Genomic DNA, 20810 nt, shown 5'->3' on the forward strand with positions numbered 1-20810 from the left:
GGCGCCGAACCACGTGTTCAGAGAGGAAAGGAAGATGCAGAGGGCGGAAATGCAGTCAGCCTGCTTAACAACGCATGCGCGGGCAAATGGGGAGAAGGGGCCGCCCCCGCGGAGGAGCGTAAGACCAATCAAAGCGCTCAGATCACATTAGGCGCTTATAGGGCAAGGACCTCCCCCAGCAGGAGGCGGGGGGACCCCAGGGGGAGGGAACAGCCCAACCCCCGCAAGAAGGGGCGGGATCGGAGCCCAAGAAAATGGCAAAGCAGCCCAGAAACATCCGGCCAGTCGACTTCCAGCTCGGACTCTGACTTGAGCTCCAAACTCGAGAGGGGATCGGGGGGTTCCGACTCAGATTCTAGTTTTAACAGAAAGAGAGCAGCAGCATATAAGGTCACTAGCCACAGCGCTCCCACGTGGGTGAAGGGGTTATCAGAGAAAGACCAAACCCCGCTTACAGACTGGTGGAAAATAAAAATAGTGTGTGCAGAATGGGCTCCGTCGGCGACACTGGTGTTTCCGGTCCGGGTGGGGGGAGCAGGCGGAAACCAAAGGACCTATTCCCCGGTAAACCCGAAAGACGTACAGGCAATTATTAAAGCGATTGCAGACAGGGGAATTAATTCTGCCATGGTTTCCACACTCATTGACAGTGTTTTTGGAGGGGATGACATGCTATCTTTTGATATTATGCAGACTTGCAGGATGATTTTCGATGGGGCGGGGATGATCGTTTTTAAACAGGAATCGGAGGACAACTGTATAAAGCAGCTAGCCTTGGTAAAGTGAGCTGACCATCCACTGCACGGCCCAAGCATACAGAGGCTAATGGGCACAGACCCCACTATGATCACCCTCCAGTCGCAGTCTGAGGGCTTGCGGGCCCATGAGGTTATGACAACAACCCATGCTGCCCGAGAAGCCATCCATGTTGCTTCCAAAGTAATAGCCAAACCCTCCCCATGGTCAACTATAAAACAGAGTGAGAGTGAGAGCTTCACTCAGTTTGTGGACCGCCTTCAGGCAGCATTAGATTCCTCTGCATTACCCTCAGAGGCGAAGGGTCCGGTGCTGGCAGAATGCCTATGCCAGCAATGCAACTCAGACACCAAGGACATTTTAAGATCACTGCCGCAGGGGTCTAATATAGCTGCCATGATCAGACACGTTGCAAAGGAAGAACATCTAGCTCCCTTCCAAGCAGCAGTTCACACTGCAATAACCAGTGTGATGGCATGCTTAAAGAGTGGCCAGGCAGGCCACTTGGCAGTAAACTGCCCCCAACCAGGACACCTACCAGCAGCTGCTCCACCATGCCAGGGGAGACTTAGGGGACCATGCTGGGCATGTGGAAGGAAGGGGCATTTAGCTAAGGAATGCAGATCCAGACCTCAGGGAAACGGGAGAGGGAGGGGGCAGCCGGGCCGTATCCAGCCTCCTCCCACCTGGAACATGCAGTGGCCCAGCTACAGCAACCCCCAGTGGGGCAGGGGACCCTCATACCCCATGCCCCCTCAGGGAGCAGTCAGTTTCGCACCCCCGTCAGCAGCACAATGGTAGAGTTGCGCAGCACCGCCAGCAGTACTTTCGCACCCCCCACCACCACAAGCCGCGCCGGTGCCACAGGGCCAGCAGGGGACGACCCAGAGCGGGACCCCTGGGTGGCCCTGGCCATGAAAATAGGGAAGGAGCCCCTCATGGTGTGGGGGACATGCCGCCTTTTCGGCAGCCAGGATCCCCACGTCATAGGGCTTCAGTTTTGGGCGGACACGGGATCAGACTGCACGATTTTTCCCCAGGCTCATTGGCCCGGACACTGGCAATTCAAAGAAGTCCCTCCAGTGAACGGAGTGGGGGGGCAGTCCCGGGCATGGAAAAGCACCCAGCTGGTGACTATAACATTTCACACGAAAAAGGGACCAGAACAAACAGTAGCAATCTACCCCTACATTTTGCAAAATTCTCCACCCCTGATAGGAAGGGACGTCCTTGCTATGTTAGGAGTCAGGGTCACAAATTTATCATGAGGGCCACTGCCGTACACCCTCCGCTGCCAATCAAACTGACTTGGAAATCATCAGACCCCATATAGGTCGAGCAGTGGCCCCTGTCAGAGCCTCGAGTGTCAGCCTTGCTGGAACTGGTCGACCGCGAACTGCAAAAGGGTCACATAGAACCCTCCATCAGCCCATGGAACACCCCTGTATTTGTGATCCCCAAAAGGTCTGGAGAAGGTTATTGCCTCATCCACAACCTGAGAGAAGTGAACAAGACAATCTGACCCATGGGTCCAGTTCAGACACTGCTATCCACGAACTCAGCCATCCCCGAAGGGCAGCCATGCGCAGTGCTGGACATCAAAGACTGTTTCTTTTCGATACTCCTGCACCCTGAGGACAGAGAATGATTCGCCTTTTCCATTGTGTTCCGAAACGGCAAGCGGCCCAACCTCCACTTCCAATGGAGAGTATTACCACAAGGTTTGGTAGACAGCCCTGTCATATGCCAAATCACCGTGGACAGAGCACTGTCACCAGTCCGGCACTCCTACCCCACTGCGACCATCATTCAATACATGGACGACATCCTGGTCGCTGCACCATCAGCAAGCCAAGTAGATCACCTGGTGTCCACAATCACGGAAACCCTTCAGGCCAACGGCTTAGAGATCGTGAGCGCAAAGATCAAGAGAGGACCCTGTGTGACCTTCCTGGGAGTGGGGATCACAAGCTCCTACGTGACCCCCCCCAAAGTGAAGGTCCGTTGAGACATCAAGACGCTCCACGACATGCAACGCCTGGTGGGATCGCTGCAGTGGCTTCGCAACATCGTCCTAATTCCTCCCGAGGTCATGGACCCTTTATATGACCTCCTGAAAGGAAAGCACCCCTGAGAACCCAAGGAGCTGACACCGCAAGCAACGAGCTCCCTCGACTTCATTGAAAGCCAGATGTCCACTGGCACACTTGCCAGGTGGAACCCAGCCATGCCGCTGGACCTATATGTCCACTTTACACCGAAGGGGGGAGTGGGAACACTGGCCCAAGGACCTTCCAAAAAGGCCCGACCAATCCAATGAGTGGTCCTCGGAAGACCCACTCGTGCATTTTCCCCGGGAATCAAATGCATCGTTAACCTCATCATGAAAGGCAGGAAACTCGCCTTGAAACCCCTAGGAACCGAGCCGACAAGAACCCACCTTCCTTTCCGCAAGCAGCCGACCATGGAGTCAACCACAATATCGGAACGTCTGGCCCTTTCTCTCTCCGGCTTCGGAGGAGAAATTTCCTACTCCGCCAGACCACCCTGGACTCAGCTGCTGACCACTGTCGACATGGACATGCCGCCAAAGGTCATGGACCGACCGCAGCCAGGACCAACGGTCTTCACAGATGCTTCCTCCACTACTTCAACCGCAACAGCAGTGTGGCAGGCAGGAGAGCAATGGCATTGCTTCAAAGCATGTGACCGCACACTGTCAGTGCAACAACTGGAGGCAGCAGCAATGGTCTTGGTGTGCAGACTCTTCCAAGATGACCACCTCAACATTGTAACGGACTCTATATTTGTGGCCAAGGTCTGCCTAGCTATGAACGGACCAGGTGTGTCAGTGTCTACAGTGGCAACGATGCTGGAGGAAGCACTCTATTCACGGAAAGGCACCATATCAGTCATCCATGTCAACAGCCATGACCCGATCAAAGGATTCTACTAAAGAGGCAATGACAAGGCTGATGCCGCCGCAAAGGGTGTATGGACACTGAAAGAAGCTCGTCAGTTGCACTAATCCCTTCACATTGGAGCTAAAGCGCTTGCGAAAAGGTGCGGGATTTCTACCACGGACACAAGGCACGTCGTCGCTATGTGCCCCCACTGCCAGAAGTCGCCACTGTGGTCGAGTGGCGTCAACCCCAGAGGCCTCAAAGCCTCAGAAATATGGCAGACAGACTTTACACAATGCCAGCTGTTGAAACCCTGAGCGTGGCTCGCAGTTACTGTAGATACGTACAGCGGCATGATCGTGGCCACACAGCATCTCAAGACCCATTCCACAGTGACCATCCAACATTGGCTAACAGCCATGGCATGGCTTGGAGTGCCAAAACAAATCAAAGCAGACAACAGCTCAAACTTCATTTCAAAGGTGGTCCAAGCATTCGCCTTGAAGTGGAACATCGCCTTGGTGCATGGCATCCCATACAACAGCACCGGACAAGCCATCGTCGAAAGAGCAAACCAGACTCTGAAAACTAAGCTGGAAGTATTAGCAAAGGCAGAAGGCTTCACCAATGCAATTCCCCCGGGTGACCAGGCACGCATACTGGCAACTGCGCTGCTTAGCGTTAAATCAATTCCCTAGGGAGGGATGAAACAAACAGTCCAGTCCAGAGACACTGGGCCACTCGAGCACTAGAGGATGGTCCACGGGTTGTGATCAAAACCGAACTAGGGGGTTGGAGACTAGTGCTCACGGGGCGGGGATATGCGGCCGTTAAAAAAGACGGGGATGTTAAATGGTGTCCGCTCAAATCTATTAAACCAGACCTTCAAAGAGAAACTCATGAGAATTGTGAGACTTTGTTTGCAGGACTGGATCTTTGGACGCCCCCGCAACCCATATGCCCCACTACCGGGAAAGAGAGAGAGGCCATCAAGCGACCAGACATCCCCTGAGAAACTCGCACCATCAAAATCAAAGCAGTAATGGTATCTCTGTGTGATCTTGTTTCTAGGGTTAGTAGCTGGAGGACAGGCAGACACAAAATATTACCCTCACCGGCCATTCAGGTGGGTTCTACGCCATCTCTCAGGTGATGGGGCCATCAAAGAAACTGTTACAGCTGACAGGGAACCCCAGATTTCAGGTCAGACAATCCACGCCAATGCAGATGGGACACCCCCCGGAGAGGCATTACCCTAAGTCAGGTTACGGGCCAGGGCAAATGCTTTGGCAATGCAACCTTGGCAAAGCAGATGGGAAACGTCTGCCGGGAATTCGTCAGACTTAAGGGAGGGAAGTTCCAGTGGGTGATCCCAGCTGCATCGGGAATGTGGGTCTGTCAACGATCCAGGGTAAGCCCATGTGTACTCCTTGAAAAATTCGATCATTCTACTGACTTTTGTGTCCAAGTTCTACTTGTCCCTAGAGTCCTGTATCGCCAGGAAGAAGAGGTGTACCGCTTGTTCGAGGAACCCAATTGGCTCTACAAACGAGAAGTGATAACAGGCATCACCATCGCAATCCTCCTTGGTTTAGGAGCTACCGGCGCTGCCACAGGCATCTTGGCCCTTGCAACACAACATCAGGGACTGGCACAACTGCAGATGACAGTCAACGAGGACTTGCAGAGGATCGAGAAATCCATCTCTTCCCTAGAAAAATCCCTTTCCTCACTCTGAGAGGTTGTCCTCCAAAACAGGCGAGGACTGGACCTCTTGTTCATGCAGCAAGGAGGCCTGTGTGCTGCCTTGAAAGAGGAATGCTGCTTTTATGCAGACCACACCGGAGTCGTTAGAGACTCCATGGCCAAACTGACAAATCGGCTAAACCTAAGAAAAGTGGATAGAGAAGCTCAACAGGGCCGGTTCGAGTCGTGGTTCAACCAGTCCCCATGGCTCACCACCCTGATTTCTACCCTAATAGGCCTAGTCACTATAATCTTACTAACCCTAATCTTCGGGCCTTGCATATTAAACAAACTGGTGCTATTCGTTAAAAGACATTTAGAAACGGCTAACATTTTGTTTCTCGAGCGCTGAAAATTAAAAAACAATATTCATTTTTCTCTATTAAAAACATTTAATAATTAATTAAATTATAATTATATTTTTCTTATTTATAAAAATATTATTCTGGAGTTTTATTAACTTATTTTTATGCTGTTCTTAAAAAAACTATACATTTTTAGCAACCAAAAAGGTATTGGTCATTGGTTCCGAGCAACACAATTCTCTTAATTAATTCATTGAGATCTATTGGCTATTAATTTCTTCCTTTTTAGAGTAATTAGTAATATTTGGAGACCTTTTGTAATCTTTTTTTATAATATTTTTCTCACATAGGGTAAAAGGGGCCACTATGTCCCTGGAGACATTTATGGGGCACATTTGGGGCAGTTTTGGATCTGGGGAGGGAATTCAGAGAGAACTTGAGGGTCTGGAGGATACTTGGGGGAGCCGGGTGTTGCCTTCTCAAGGCGTGGCGACCTGGTTCTCAGTCCGGCACGGTGGCCCAAAGCCCAGGGTCACTCGGTCCACATGCTCCTGACACCAACGCGGTGGACAGCAAATGGCGTTTATTGAGGGGTCACAAGGGTTTTTATAGCTTGGGCAGTCAGTGTCATTTCCTTCTGCTCACGTCCGGCTGGGTGCGGCCGGGCACAGAGCAAAGGTCTGACGGCGGCGGGGGGGGATGTCCTGACTGATCGTACAGCCCGATTTCTTCCACACGCAGATCCCTGACTCTCCACACTGTAGATAAAAATAGATACTGGCAGGTGAAAGAAGCAACAGGAGGAACCATACATTTCAGAGAAATGTTACTAATTGACACAGATTGCTGCTTATCCAAGGCCATCTTAAATCCCTGGGCTTAAAAAAGAAGAATAGAGGTACAAAAAAAAAAAAAAAGAGGGGTGCATATTAGGAGGGGATATGTATTAGGTGATTTGGGAAGTCTGTACCTCTCAAGTACCTCAGCCAGTGGGGAAAGACAGAGGGTGACGTGGACAGGAAAACAGTATTGAAAAGGAGGTTGTGTCCTCAAAAAATTGGAGAGACCCCCAGGGTAAACGTGTCATGGCCTCTCCCTTTACTCGAATAAAGTTACAGGACCCTTTTGTCTCCTTTTTGGACATAAAAGTCTGGCATTGTGAAGTTTGCATTGCACAACTGGCTTGAAAAAGGGGCATGTTTCACAAGTCCCAATGACACTGACAGTTGTGATGGAATCGTCACTTAACTTCCCTTGCAGGGTATTTAATACAAAATAACCAGCTCCTGTTACCAAAATTCCCAGCTTTTCCTTTCCCAGTGTGGTTGTTACCACAGGCTCTGCTGGTCCCCTTCACAAATACCAAGCTATTGCCATGAGGGGCTTTGGAGAAGTCCTGGGTTTTAGATGAGGACACTTCTGCTTCCAATGTCCATCCTTTTTTACAATATGTGCACTGATTTGTTCCCATCTTCCTAATGAAGTGAGGAACTGAACCCCTTCCCCTGTCACAAGACGCCCCTCCCCTTCCTCCCTGGTGGCAGCAGTCCTTTGACGATTCCTTTTGTTGGGGAAGATGAAACATGAAAGTCTTATAAATATGATTGTCTGGCAAAAGATTTTGAGAATATAGAAACTATAAGAGAGACTGAAATGAAAGCAAGCTTTGAGATCCCTTAGTTACTGAACAACAGGAAAACAATGATGTGGCTGACTGAAGATAATCCGCTTTTGATGAAACAATTCCCTCTGCTTGCAGGCAGGTCCAAGGGTCCCAGCAGACCCTACAGCTTGGCAGAAGGAGTCCAAAGAGAGTTTTTAGGGTTTAAAATGTAGCACAGTATGTTAATGTAGTGATTCTTACAGGCTGTATGGAAATGCTATAGGATTTTTGTATCTTGTACTAGATTGGTTAATGAGAAATAGAATATTCAATACAGAAGAAGATTTATTGTATTGTAACGGGAACTTCGCTGTCTTAGCTCTTAGCTCTTGTCTCTTAGCTCTTGCCTTTGATGCTCTTACCCCTTTCACTCTCTTATGCTTTTACTCTCTCACCCTCTCATCCTCTCTACCCCTCTCTTCTCTCAGGCCTGCTCCAGCTGTGGCTGCAGCTCCCAGCAGGGCCCTGCACCCAGGCCCTTTGCAATAAACCCCAAATCCCAGCAGGGCCCTGCACCCAGGCCCTTTGCAATAAACCCCAAATCCCAGCAGGGCCCTGCACCCAGGCCCTTCGTAATAAACCCCAAATCCCAGCAGGGCCCTGCACCCAGGCCCTTCGTAATAAACCCCAAATCCCAAAAGGTCCCTGCACCCAGGTGCAATAAACCCCAAATCCCAGCAGGGCCCTGCACCCAGGCTCTTTGCAATAAACCCCAAATCCCAGCAGGGCCCTGCACCCAGGCTCTTTGCAATAAACCCCAAGTCCCAGCAGGGCCCTGCACCCAGGCCCTTTGCAATAAACCACAAGTTCCACGACCTGGCTGCAGAGATCTCTCGTCTCCATCTGTCCCGACCGTCCTACCCCCGTCAATCCTACATCCTTTTTCTTCACCTGGTATTATTTTCTATTTAGTCACTTCTAGCTGGTTTCCCTTTGATTTGTATGTGCTGCCCATGCAATGCCAACTAGTTTACCCATATCAAAAGCACCTGTTTCCCGGATTTCTTGTAGTTTTATTCAATTATCAAGGACTATGCTATGCAAATAAGAGCCAGACAACTTTTACCTTCCTCCTGAACTTTCTTTTACCTTTATTGCTTTCTTATCTGTGCCTGCAGCCAGCCTTCTTAGTCCTCTGTGCACTGGGCTTTGCAACTGCATTTAAACCTCCTTTCTCTTGATACTCTAAATGCTCAGAGCAGGTGTGTCTCATGCTACACATATAACAACATTTAATATTTTTCTCTTTATTTTCCTTATCCAAAGCCTAAACGAAAGGATCTGAAGGTGCTATATTAATACCACAATCCTTTTGCTATCCAAGGTGATTTCTCAAAATGAGAAACATTTCAGTATACATGACTTAATTTCATTTTCTTCTTGATGCAAGAATAACATCAGTTGTAGCAGGATGTTATTGTCCCATCACCCACCACTCACTGTTCTGATGAGTTCCTGGGTTCTGTGAAATTAGATTTTTGTGTTAATTTTAAACACATGGGAAGGAATCAGCCTAAAACTTTTAAAATGTTTCTCCCTATCACCCTGTGCATAGGAATCAAAACTTTTGGTACAATTACACTTCTGGGAGCCTTTCTAAATCCAGGAATGTGGCTGGAATAGGAAAAAAAACATCAGGAATGTTTTTAGTTTATAAACTAAATATATGATATGGTTATATATATGGCAATATATGTGGTATGTCTGCAGTCATCCGGCCGTTGTTCTCACCACCACAGGCACACAGCACTTGTCCTGGTGGCTTTGGGGTACAGTCAGTCTGTCAGGCCTCCCCATACTTGTATTCCAGCCCTCCCCAAATAGGTTTTTGATTTGGACGATCAAAAACTCTTTAGTTTTATATTTATGAGCCCAAATCCTCCTTAAAAGAGTGTTTCTCAGCTCCCTAAATTGGTGTTTCAGACACCAAAATATCCTTAAATGGCTGTTTCTGAGCCCAAAATCTCCCCAAACAGCTGTTTGTGAGCTCAAAATATCCCTAAATTGCTTTGAGACTCTGAGCTCCCCCCCTTTTTTTTTGTTTATTTTCCGAGCCAAAAAACCCTCCCAAAATCAGTGTTCTGGAGCCCCAAAGCCCCCAGAATTGCTCATTCTCGGTCCCAAAGCTCCTGCGCTCACTGTTCTGGCTCCGAAGCTGCTGACACAGGGGTTTCTAAGCCACGAAGTTCCCAATATCAGTGTTCCAGGGCCCTGACGCCCCTAACTCAAGCCCTGTGCCCGGTGTGCCTTCAGCCCGCGGGATTCATCCCAGCGCTCGCGGTGCCCTCCCGGTGCCCTCCCGGGCCATTCCCGGTGCCCTGGGAGGCTCCAGGAGCCGGGAGGGGCCGCTGGCTGCGCACATTTCCCTCCCCCAGCCAAGGAGCCGCTCCCTGATCGAGCATTTCCACTTTCAGTTTCCAGGGAAATCAGCATAAAGCCGAGAAAGGTTTTACTGGGGCGGGAACGGGTCGGGCACAGTGAGCTAGCGAGCTGTATCTATCCCGGTTTTTAAGCAGTGCTCGCACCCCAGCGCGGAGCGGCTCCTTCCCAGACCTGTCCCAGGTAAGTGCCTGCCCCTTGCTCCCGTGTTTCCTCGGGGCTTGCTCCTTCTGCTCCCGAAATGGATGTTTCTCAGCCCAAAAGTTCCATAAATCACTGTTTTGGAGCTCCAAAGCTCCCTAAATAGGGACTACAGAGCCCAAAATCGGCTTAAATTGGGTTTTTGGAGCCCAAAAGCTCTCTAAATTGTTATTTTTTGCTCTGAAAATATCCCCAAATCACTCTTCCTGATTCCCAAAGCTACCAACATGACTTTTTCTCAGCCTTGAACTCCCCAAATCAGGGTTTCATAGGCCTGTGTGTCCCTAAATTGGTCTTTAAGAGCTCTAGTGTTCCCTAAATCCGTATTTCTGAGCTCAAATGCTGTTTCAGGTCCAAAAAAGTCCCCAGGCAGCTGTTTCTGAGCCTCAATGCTTCTGAAACTTCAGTATTCTCAGCTGTGAAGTTCCCCAAATGCCCATTTTTGAGGCCAGAAGCGCCTTGAAATGGTATTGCTGAGCCCCAAAGTATCCTAAATTGCTGCTTTTGTGCCCCATGTCTCTGGACACTGATTTTTCTGAGCCCCAAAGCTCATTAAATTGGTGTTCCTGAGCCCTGAAGCTCCCCAAGTTGCATTTCCTGACCCACAAAGCTTCCTGAGATCCCTTTTTGAGTACTGCAGTTCCTTAAACATGTGCTTCTGAGCCCAAGAGCTCCCTAAATTGGAATTATGAGCTGAAAAGCTGCCTAGAGGGGACTTTCTGGGGCCAAAAGTTCCCCCAATCAGTGGTTTTGAGCCAAATGCTCCCTAAATTGGTGTTTCTCAACCCCAATGCTGCCTAAAGTTGAGGCTTGTTCAGAGCCCAGAATCTTTCTAAATCAGTGTTTGGGACCCCAGAGCTCCCAAATTTGCAGTTTCCTAGTCCAAATGCTCCTGAGTGGGAGTTTCTGAACCCCTGAGAACCCAAAATTGCTTGTTTTGCTCTCAGAAGCTGCCTACATCATTTTTGTTCAGAGCCAAACCCATCCCTGGATGGTTTGGAAGGCTGTGCCTGAGTGCTGGTGGAATGCAGAGGAAGGGGAGAGGCTCTGCCAGAGGAGTGTCAGGGAGGATGAGGATGGGAGGTGTGAAGAGCAGCTGGGATACCTGGACATCCTCAACAGGATGGGCAGAGGTTAAGTTGACTTGTGTGAGTGAGCAGTGGAGGGGTCAGAAAGGGGGGACGCTGCCTTGGCAGCTCAGAAACCCCCTGATCATCAGGGAGAGTGGGCAGAAGAGCTCTGGGGGCAGCCTGGAGGGTCTCAGGCCAGTGAGCAGGTTCCCATGGGAATGGCAGCTGCCCTGGCATCCATGGCCAGGCAAAGCAAAGGGCTCCAGCAGCGTGGGGGATCTGGGAGCGATGGCTCAGCAGAGCTGGCTGGTGGGTGAATGGGGGATGCTCACGGGGAGCTGCTCCTGCCCCACAGGGAAGGGCTGGCCAGGGATGAGCTCCTCAGTGCCAGCCTGGGCTGTCACAGCCGGGAAATAGTGGGGTCCAGGCACCGAGGGGCAGGGACTGAGGCCAGCAGCAGAGCACACAGCTCGGGCTCCGGAGGAGAAGGCTTTGATGGGCTGAACCAGCAGCTGCAGAGGGTTCCCACCCCCACGGGCTCCTCCCTCCCCCCCAGCACCTCCTTTCTCTGTTTGACACTGATTTCCCATAAATGCCTATCAGGAAATCTGCCGAGCTTTCCAGGGCAGCCTCCTCTGAGGGCAGGAATGGTCTCTCCAGGAGGCAGGAGTAAAGCACTCCTCTCCTGAGGCTCTCGGCTGAACTGAGCGAGCTCCAGGGTGAAAAGGCAGCGCTTGGGAGAGGGAGCACACGGGCCAGCAGCAAAGCAAGGCAGCAGTACCCGCGGCTGTGTGAGCAGGAGCCCCGCCAGGGGAAGGGCTGACCCCGGCCCAGCACATTGACACCACACCTGCCCAGCCACAGGGGGCTGTGGCGCTCAGGAACCACTGCCCTGGTGGTCACTGGGGTGGCAATCCTCCTCCAGCTGTCCTTCAGTCCTGCTGGGATTCCCTAAAGAATATCAGTGTCTGCAACAACAGAAGCGTGACCCTGCCCAAACAGAACTGTCTGCAGCAGAGCAATCAGCAAGCTGCAGCCGCCCCTCTGGGCAAGGCCAGTGAAATCACTGTTGGCCATGCACAGCAGTGCCACCCCCTCCTCTCAAGGCTTCCTGGGCAGTGACGGTCCCTGGGCTGGGCACTGCTGAGGGCCCTCACCTGCTGAGTCCAGTTCTGCCACAGGAGATTGAGTGGGAAAAGCTCCCTGGACCATCCTGGGGCCTTCACTGGGCTTTGCTGAGGCCTGAGGGAGCCCTGCTGCCCTCCCGGGCCCCCAGGGCTTTCAGTGTCTTTGTCTCATCAAGGCCCAGCTGTGCTGCAGAGGGTGGGGGACCAGTCAGGAAGGGTTGCAGGGAGACCACGAAGTTAATATTTCATAGAATTCCTATTCAAAGTCGATTGTCCCTTCCTGCCCACAGTCTACAGACACTAACCCAGTTCCTAATTCATTCCTACATAGAGAAAAAATGGTCAATTCAGGCCTTACTTATTTATTTCATGGGTTTTTTGTCTGATAGCAAAAATTGTTACCATGACTCTTGCTACACATTAAATGGGAAAAAAGTTAAAAGTAAGTAGCATATTGATTAGGCACAGCCTGGTTGCCATGAATACGCTATGGATAATTGTTTGTTTCTTTGATCTTGGCTGATCGGAAAAATTTTTAGTCTGAATATAGAATGAATAATTATTTCATGGAGCGACTAAAACTTATTTTAATTTTTATATTTAATATTATTAGCTCACCTTAGCACCCCAGAAAAAGCATAATGAAATTTCACCACCACTCATACAATCCTCCTGCATTTAACTCACATGCTGATAATAATGTTTTATTGCACTCAATGCATAATTCAAAATGTCTAATTTATTGGACATCTGTTGGCAGACCAGACTCTCTTGGTCTCTGGGCAACAAAGCCATCACTGACAATGTGGCAGAGAGAGTTTCTTCTTTTTTTTCTTTCATTTCTTTTTTTTTTCCATATTTTTTCTGTCTTCTCTTACCCCTGCCTCCCCCACCCCCTTTTCTTCTTTGCTTCTCCTCCCTTCTCCTGTCTTTCCCCCTTCCTTTTCTTTTTCCCCCTCAAAGCTTCAGCTTTGGCTCAAGAGTACAGATCTGGCCCTGCACGAAATAATTCTCCTGTCTAAAGCAGTTGTCAGGGCTCCTTCCAAATATGAGACAGAGAGGACAATGTGTCTCTGTCTGTGAGAAGTGGGGTGACCCATCCCTGGAAGCACAACCATCTTTCCATGAGCGGTAATCTGAGCTAATGTCTGTGCTCATCAGTGATCAATGGCAGAGGCACATCCAGGACAGCTTCTAGTGCACAGTATTCATTGTTACTGTTTGAGAAGCCATCTTGCTATTGCTCTGCTTTCAGGAGAAAACCCCTCAAACTCTGAGCATTTTTTGCCATTTATATGCTTTCCCTCCTTTCAGACCAGAGCAAAACAGCAAAATGTAGTGGGAGGAGATGGAGCAGGTTTCATTCCTGGGAAATCACCCCTGGCATTTCCTGTCTGATGCCTTCAGTTAGACCTGTGGGACAGCCATGGGCCCTGGGGCTGTGACTTCTCTTGGGTCCCTGCTGGCATTTCTGTATTTTTAGTCCTCCCCTCTTTTCCTCACCTGGGTCTATTCTCCCCTTGAGCACCAGGAAAGCTTTCTTGAACATGCAGCAGCTTTTGGCAAGGGGTTCCTTAATTCAGTCCAGGTCCTCCTCCTTCTCTGGAACGTGGCCAAAGAAAACAGAAAGTCCCAAGGAACAGACAGCACAGGGAAGTGGAGTGCAAGAAAGAGGGAGAGCAGAGCACAGCAGCGAGCTGTGCCCTGAGCAGACCTTTCCTCACTCCTGAGCAGTCCCTGCTGCTCTGATGGATGTGCTCAGGAGGGACAGGTGGCTTTGTTGGAAGGGTCAGCAGGGACCTGCCTTCTGCAGCCAGCTGTGCAGAAGAGGATATTTGGGAAACTTCCCAGTCTGACCCTTCCCAAGGCTCTCTGGCCATCACACTCCAGCCACCAAAGGTGTTCAGTGCTGGGACTGGAGCCCCTACACAGCAGGGGCTGCAGTGCCCCAGTGGGCCCTGCTGGACTCCCCACACCCAGCCCCTGTGTCCTCCCTGGTTCCAGCCCAGGTTTCCCAGAGCAGTCTCAGCTGTTTGATTCCATAAAGCCATTTAATCCCAGTGCAGTGACACAGGAATAGCCTGAGCTGTTCCTCCAACAGCCTGAGATGTTTCTCCAAGCCCCTCAGTTTTATCCCCTCAGTCTGCATGCCCAAGACTCAAGTCTGGCTCTTCCTCCCGGGCCCTCAGCTCCTGCTGGGTCTCTCGGTGCCCCTTCCCCAGTGGTGCCACCACTCTTGGTGCCATTTGTTGGGCTCTGTTGGCCGTTCATGAGCTCTTGTCTGGAGCTCTCAGCTGGAGCTCAGCTTGCATCAGGCACTGCAGCTGCCCCAGCCACCTGTACCAGGTGTGTTCACAGCCAGGAGAGGGGAGAGTGGGAGCAAGGTGGTTGCAGATTTGTCTTTGTTACCCAGCTTGCTGCTGTATTGGGAATTGCTGAGAAAGCAAAGCAATCGACTGCAAGTCGAGTCTGGTTTGCCCATGGTGGCAGCTGGAGAGGGATGTCCCAGGCTTTATGTGAGCTCTTCAGTTGTATTTTTTTCTCCTATCCAGTTGAGGAGGAGAAGTGAGAGAAGTTTGATGGGCATTTGGCAGCCAGCCTGCAAATATTCTCAGTTCAGTCAAAGAATGAACAATTTCTCACAAACTGAACCTAACAATCCTAGAAAAAAAAATCAAACAATTATTACCGCTCTTTCTATAACCATTGTTTATAAAAATGGTTTGCTAGAGTGTACTATTCATAGTGCATAAATAGTGTGAGAGGTTTTCACCTTAAGACCAATCAGGTCTTAGGTCCACTACTGTTCCTATAGGAACTGTATATTTCTTAATACTGTACACAAATAATAAAGTGTCTTTCATGCCTTCTGCATCATGGAATCAGTGGTAATTACTCTTTGGTTGGGACACCTCCTGCATCGACACCAGCCAAGGTCACTTGTCCTTTCACCATAGATTTCTTCATAGCTGGTCAGGATAACCTCCAGGATTTGAGTCTGAAGGAATGGAAAGTGGTCCCTTACCTCTGTGGAAAATATGACTGAGGTTGAACACCAGGTTCTGCATTCTGCAAAAGCAGAAGGTCTTAATTTTTACCAAGGAAGATGAAGTGTGTGTCTGTAAGAGTTCTCAGAGCTCCAGGGCAGACAAGATGGGTTAGGGACCAGCTGGGAGTGCAACAGAACATCTTATCAACTGCCTTATCTTCTCTAGTGCTGAGATGTTGCTCACCACAGAGATTTTGCCCCTCTTTTACCTTGCATTGCAGAGTGAACCTAGAGAAAATGATACGGGAGACCAGAAGCAAGGACTGAATATCTTGGAAAGAGCTGTATTCTGTTTGGACAGTGATGGAAGGGAAAATCAGTAAATTAAAAAACCCTCAGTAGATCAGCCGTTTGAGTAGTATGAGGGATATATGTGTCACAAAAAAGCTCTTAAATGCATTTTTTTAAAACCTAAGGGGAAATATCAGAGTGAAGCTTCCTCTTTTTCATTTTTCTTTTTCTTTTCAGGTGAACCTAATGGCCACAAAAAAGGGGAGTTCATGGCAGCATGACCAAGGAGGCCAATTTGAGTCCATAAGTAAGTGTGGACTCATGGATCCCATTGCTCATTGCCTGTGCCCATCCTTGGGATGGGATGGGATGGGATGGGATGTGTTATCCCTGAGAGAAGTGAGGCCAGTGGAGATCTCTCCCCGGAGCACGTTGCCTGCAGAACCCCTTCCAGAGCCCAGCAGAAGGCCTGGCCTTTGGGCTGGAATCAGTTTGGTCAGAGGGGTGACCTCCTTTGACCAGAGACACATCCTACTCTAGCGGGGGGTGTTGCTGAGCAGGGCTTTGAGGGTCAGGCTCTGAATGTGCCAAGGGACAGTGAGGGGGCCTGGGAGGTTCCTCTCCACTCTCAGAGTGTGAAGCAGAAGAGTCTCACCCTCTTGTAGGTGGCTGCGCTCTGGTGGGACTGGGGCACCTGTGTGGTGCCTGAGTGCTGTGGCAGCTGAGGCAGCTCCCTGGCCCAGGAGAGCCTCAGTGGGCCCGAGGGTCAGGAACCCCCCAGCACTGCTGTGGGGCTCCTGGGCCAGCTGTGGGATGTGTTCTGCCCCAGAACCTGCTCAGTGCAGTCCTGGAGTTCCCTGGGGAAAGGTCCTTGTTAAATATCCTGTGTTTGATTTTATTTTCATGTGCACCTGATGTCCAGTGTCTGTGGCTGCTGGCTGTCTGGTTCAGAAAGGTGTGGAAGCGCTATTTGACGCAATCAGTAAGTGTGCTGGATCCCATTGCTTGTGTCTGTGGCCATCCTGCAGGCTCCTGGGCCAGCTGTGGGATGTGTTCTGCCCCAGAACCTGCCCGGTGCAGTTCTGGAATTCCTTGGGGAAAGGTCCTTCTTAAATGTCCTGTTTTCATTTTCATTTTATTTTCATGTGTACCTGATGTCCAGCATCTGATGATGATGATGATGATGATCTTCCTCTGAAAGGTGCAGAAAAGATACTCTGCAAAACCTGTAAGTGTGCGGAATCCCATTGCTTGTGTCTGTGGCCATCCTGGGAACCCTTGGGATGGGATGGGAAGGGATGGGATGGGATGTGTTATCCCTGAGAGAAGTGAGGCCAGTGGAGATCTCTCCCCTGGGCACGTTGCCTGCAGAAGCACTTCCAGAGCCCAGCAGAAGACCTGGCCTTTGGGCTGGGATCAGTTTGGTCAGAGGGGTGACCTCCTTTGACCAGAGACACATCCTACTCTAGCAGAGGGTATTGCTGAGCAGGGCTTTGAGGGTCAGGCTGAAATGAATGTGCCAAGGGGCAGTGAAGGGGCCTGGGAGGTTCCTCTCCACTCTCAGAGCGTGAGGCAGAAGAGTCTCACCCTCTCGTGGGTGGCTGTGCTCTGGCGGGACTGGGGCACCTGTGTGGTGCCTGAGTGCTGTGGCAGCTGAGGCAGCTCCCTGGCCCAGGAGAGCCTCAGTGGGCCCGAGGGTCAGGAACCTTCCAGCACTGCTGTGGGGCTCCTGGGCCAGCTGTGGGATGTGTTCTGCCCCAGAACCTGCTCAGTGCAGTCCTGGAGTTCCCTGGGGAAAGGTCCTTGTTAAATGTCCTGTCTTTGATTTTATTTTCATATGCACGTGATGTCCAGTGTCTGTGGCTGCTGGCGGTCTGGCTCAGAAAGGTGTAGAAATGATATTTGAAGAACTGAGTAAGTGTGCTGGATCCCATTGCTTGTGTCTGTGGCCATCCTGGGAACCCTTGGGATGGGATGGGATGGGATGGGATGGGATGGGATGGGACGGGACGGGACGGGATGGGATGTGTTATCCCTGGGAGAAGTAAGGCCAATAGAGATCTCTCCCTGGAGCACATTGCCTGCAGAAGCCCTTCTGGAGCACAGCAGAAGGCCTGGCCTTTGGGGTGAGATCAGTTTCATCAGAGGGGTGACCTCCTTTGACCAGAGACACATGTTGGTGTAGGACACGAAAGAACACAGGCGCACACCACTGTTCTCAAGATGAAGAAAAAGGGAAGTTTATTTTCTGACTCCAGCATTTATAGTTTTCCAAGAGTGACAGTGGATTGGAGGGTGACAGTGCCACCTCTCCAATGACACTGGACAAACCAACAGTCTCTCAACTTTCTCTTTTCTATAAAGGAATGCAAAACAATGAGTTATTTACAGCAAGTGTGTGAGAAAGCTCAGTACAAGAATGTCAACGTCAGAAGGCTTAGAAAATCTTAAAAAACCAGGGTGACAGACACGTCCTACTCTAGCAGGGGGTGTTGCTGAGCAGGGCTTTGAGGGTCAGGCTGAAATGAATGTGCCAAGGGACAGAGAAGGGACCTGGGAGGCTCCTCTCCACTCTCAGAATGTGAGGCAGAAGGGTCTCACCCTCTCGTGGGTGGCTGTGCTCTGGCGGGACTGGGGCACCTGTGTGGTGCCTGAGTGCTGTGGCAGCTGAGGCAGCTCCCTGGCCCAGGAGAGCCTCAGTGGGCCCGAGGGTCAGGAACCCCCCAGCACTGCTGTGGGGCTCCTGGGCCAGCTGTGGGATGTGTTCTGCCCCAGAACCTGCTCAGTGCAGTCCTGGAGTTCCCTGGGGAAAGGTCCTTGTTAAATATCCTGTGTTTGATTTTATTTTCATGTGCACCTGATGTCCAGTATCTAAGGATGATGATGATGATCTTCCTCTGAAAGGTGCAGAAAAGATACTCTGCAAAACCTGTAAGTGTGCTGGATCCCATTGCTTGTGTCTGTGGCCATCCTGGGAACCCTTGGGATGGGATGGGATGTGTTATCCCTGAGAGAAGTGAGGCCAGTGGAGATCTCTCCCCAGAGCACGTTGCCTGCAGAACCCCTTCCAGAGCCCAGCAGAAGGCCTGGCCTTTGGGCTGGGATCAGTTTGGTCAGAGGGGTGACCTCCTTTGACCAGAGACACATCCTACTCTAGCGGGGGATGTTGCTGAGCAGGGCTTTGAGGGTCAGGCTGAAATGAATGTGCCAAGGGACAGTGAAGGGACCTGGGAGGTTCCTCTCCACTCCTGGTGTGTGGCAGAAGAGTCTCACCCTCTCGTGGGTGGCTGTGCTCTGGTGGGACTGGGGCACCTGTGTGGTGCCCGAGTGCTGTGGCAGCTGAGGCAGCTCCCTGGCCCAGGAGAGCCTCAGTGGGCCCGAGGGTCAGGAACCCCCCAGCACTGCTGTGGGGCTCCTGGGCCAGCTGTGGGATGTGTTCTGCCCCAAAACCTGCTCAATGCAGTCCTGGAGTTCCCTGGGGAAAGGTCCTTGTTAAATATCCTGTCTTTGATTTTATTTTCATGTGCACCTGTGACTGCTGTCAGTGTCTGTGGCTGCTGGCTGTCTGGCTCAGAAAGGTGTAGAAGCACTATTCAAAGAGCTAAGTAAGTGTGCTGGATCCCATTGCTCTTGTCTGTGGCCATCCTGGGAACCCTTGGGATGGGATATGTTATCCCTGGGAGAAGTGAGGTCAGTGGAGATCTCTCCCCTGAGCACGTTGCCTGCAGAACCCCTTCCAGAGCCCAGCAGAAGGCCTGGCCTTTGGGCTGGGACATGTTCTACTCTAGCAGGGGTGTTCCTCACAGTTGGTAATGGTTTCAAAGACACAGCACATCCCTTCTTGGATTTCCTTTCCTTTCTTTTAGCACTAAAGGAGGAATCTCACCCTGGGCTTAGCTACAGGGACAAAAGCCAGAAGCCTTTCTGTGCAGGTGAGTGCCAGTCCTTGCCCACCCTACCTGGAAACTGAACCCTGCCAAGCAGGAAGGAGATCCAGGGGTGAGGGCCTGGTGCAGTCAGATTGAGCAGTCCCACCTGTCCATAAATTCCCATTTTCAAAGGCCTCCAGCCAGTCCTTTGTTACATTGCCCATCCCTATGCAGATGCCCAGGATGCCAGGGTGCAGAGATGTCCCAGCAGGGGGTTTTTCCCAGCACAAGCAGAAGGAGAGGAAACAAAAAACCAACCTGCAGAAGACCTAAGAAGAGACCTGTGGGAACCCAGAACATATCTCTGGCAGTCCAGGATGGCCAGGACCCCTGCCAGGGAGCTCAGAAGCCCTGGCACAGAGCCCAAAATGCCCCTGCGGTTTTGATTATGACCCGTGGAGCAAATTACGGACCTTATATGAAGATCAGCATATCTGATCTTCATATAAGGTCCGTAAGCCACAACAGTTTAGGCAGAATAATAGTGAAGTTATCATGGGGTGGAAAAGTAGATTTTGGGGTTTTTGGTTTGGGGGTTCAGGAGGCAAGATGGAGGGAACTGGGTGTGTCCAGCCTTTCTCCTTGTTCTTCTTGGCCTCCATCTTCTGCTGTGATGGTGGCACTTACAGATTGGTTTAGAGTAGAAGCTCACTGTCTAACATAGGTGATAGGTTTTGGAAAGTAATTGTAAACATTGTATACGTAGTTTGTAGTATAAAGACATAACACCACCCCAGGGGCAGGCAGAGTGCCTGGACCTGTCCTGCTGAGCTGACCTTGGCAGGGCAGGAGAAAATTTTTTATAGATAAGATAAAATAAACAACCTTGAGACTGAGAAATGAAGAGCCCTGACTCCTTCTTCAAGCGCCGGGCTGGGAAAAGAGACTTTGAACTTTTCTTGGGGTCACTCTGAGCAAGACACTGAGACATTGGCGTCCCTGGTGGGTGCTCCAAGAGGGCACCCAGGTGGGCAGTTGGCAAGCAGCCACGCCACAGCCATCAGCCGATGAAACTCAGCCTGAGAAGGAAAGAAAACTGGCACTCTCAAGGGAAAAATCCAGAAAGAACATCTCAACCTCTGCTGAGAAGATTCATTTCGAGCTTGACCCGGAAAGAGGAGGACCAGAAGCGCCCCTGGAAACCCTCACCTGCGAGCTGCTGGACGGTGACCAGGGCAAACTCCGGACTGACCTTGCAGAGGATTCATCCTTTGTAAGAAAGGTCAAAATTGAGAACATGGGGGGGACATGCTCCCAGGAACAACCCAGCATCTTGTCAGCCCTACAGGGCGTGGCAGCCACACACCCTGTGAAAATCTCTGAAAAAAGATAAAACGGCCTTGAAGCTTTTATCCCCAGCAACGGTAATGTTAAAGGCAATTTCGTGGAATTCCGCGGGGGCTGCCAGCTATCAGCAGGCAGCAGTATTCTCTCGAGGATGGGGGGAAATC

The 20810-nt window shown here is 50.8% G+C and overlaps 1 protein-coding gene and 1 pseudogene across 1 annotated transcript; one reads left to right on the plus strand and one right to left on the minus strand.

Moving 5' to 3' along the window:
- Positions 1-20810, minus strand: part of LOC131096519 (zinc finger protein 850-like) — a 425516-nt pseudogene that overhangs the window by 219493 nt on the left and 185213 nt on the right.
- LOC131096515 (uncharacterized) lies at positions 9841-20190 on the plus strand. The gene is made up of 9 exons (XM_058044855.1): positions 9841-9935; positions 15668-15737; positions 16353-16412; positions 16593-16658; positions 17285-17344; positions 18299-18361; positions 18976-19035; positions 19297-19362; positions 19534-20190. The coding sequence occupies exons 2-9, from the start codon at positions 15677-15679 to the stop codon at positions 19743-19745; spliced, it is 648 nt and encodes a 215-aa protein (XP_057900838.1). The 5' UTR covers positions 9841-9935; positions 15668-15676; the 3' UTR covers positions 19746-20190.

This window comes from Melospiza georgiana, unplaced genomic scaffold (assembly GCF_028018845.1).
Source record: "Melospiza georgiana isolate bMelGeo1 unplaced genomic scaffold, bMelGeo1.pri scaffold_42, whole genome shotgun sequence".
Lineage (NCBI taxonomy): Eukaryota > Metazoa > Chordata > Aves > Passeriformes > Passerellidae > Melospiza > Melospiza georgiana.

Coding starts and splice junctions, on each gene's coding strand:
- LOC131096515 (XM_058044855.1), top strand. CDS start 15,677: ATGGCCACAAAAAAGGGGAGTTCATGGCAGCATGACCAAGGAGGCCAA. Junction 18,362..18,975: donor AAAGATACTCTGCAAAACCT/GTAAGTGTGCTG, acceptor GACTGCTGTCAG/TGTCTGTGGCTGCTGGCTGT. Junction 19,363..19,533: donor CCAGAAGCCTTTCTGTGCAG/GTGAGTGCCAGT, acceptor ATCCCTATGCAG/ATGCCCAGGATGCCAGGGTG.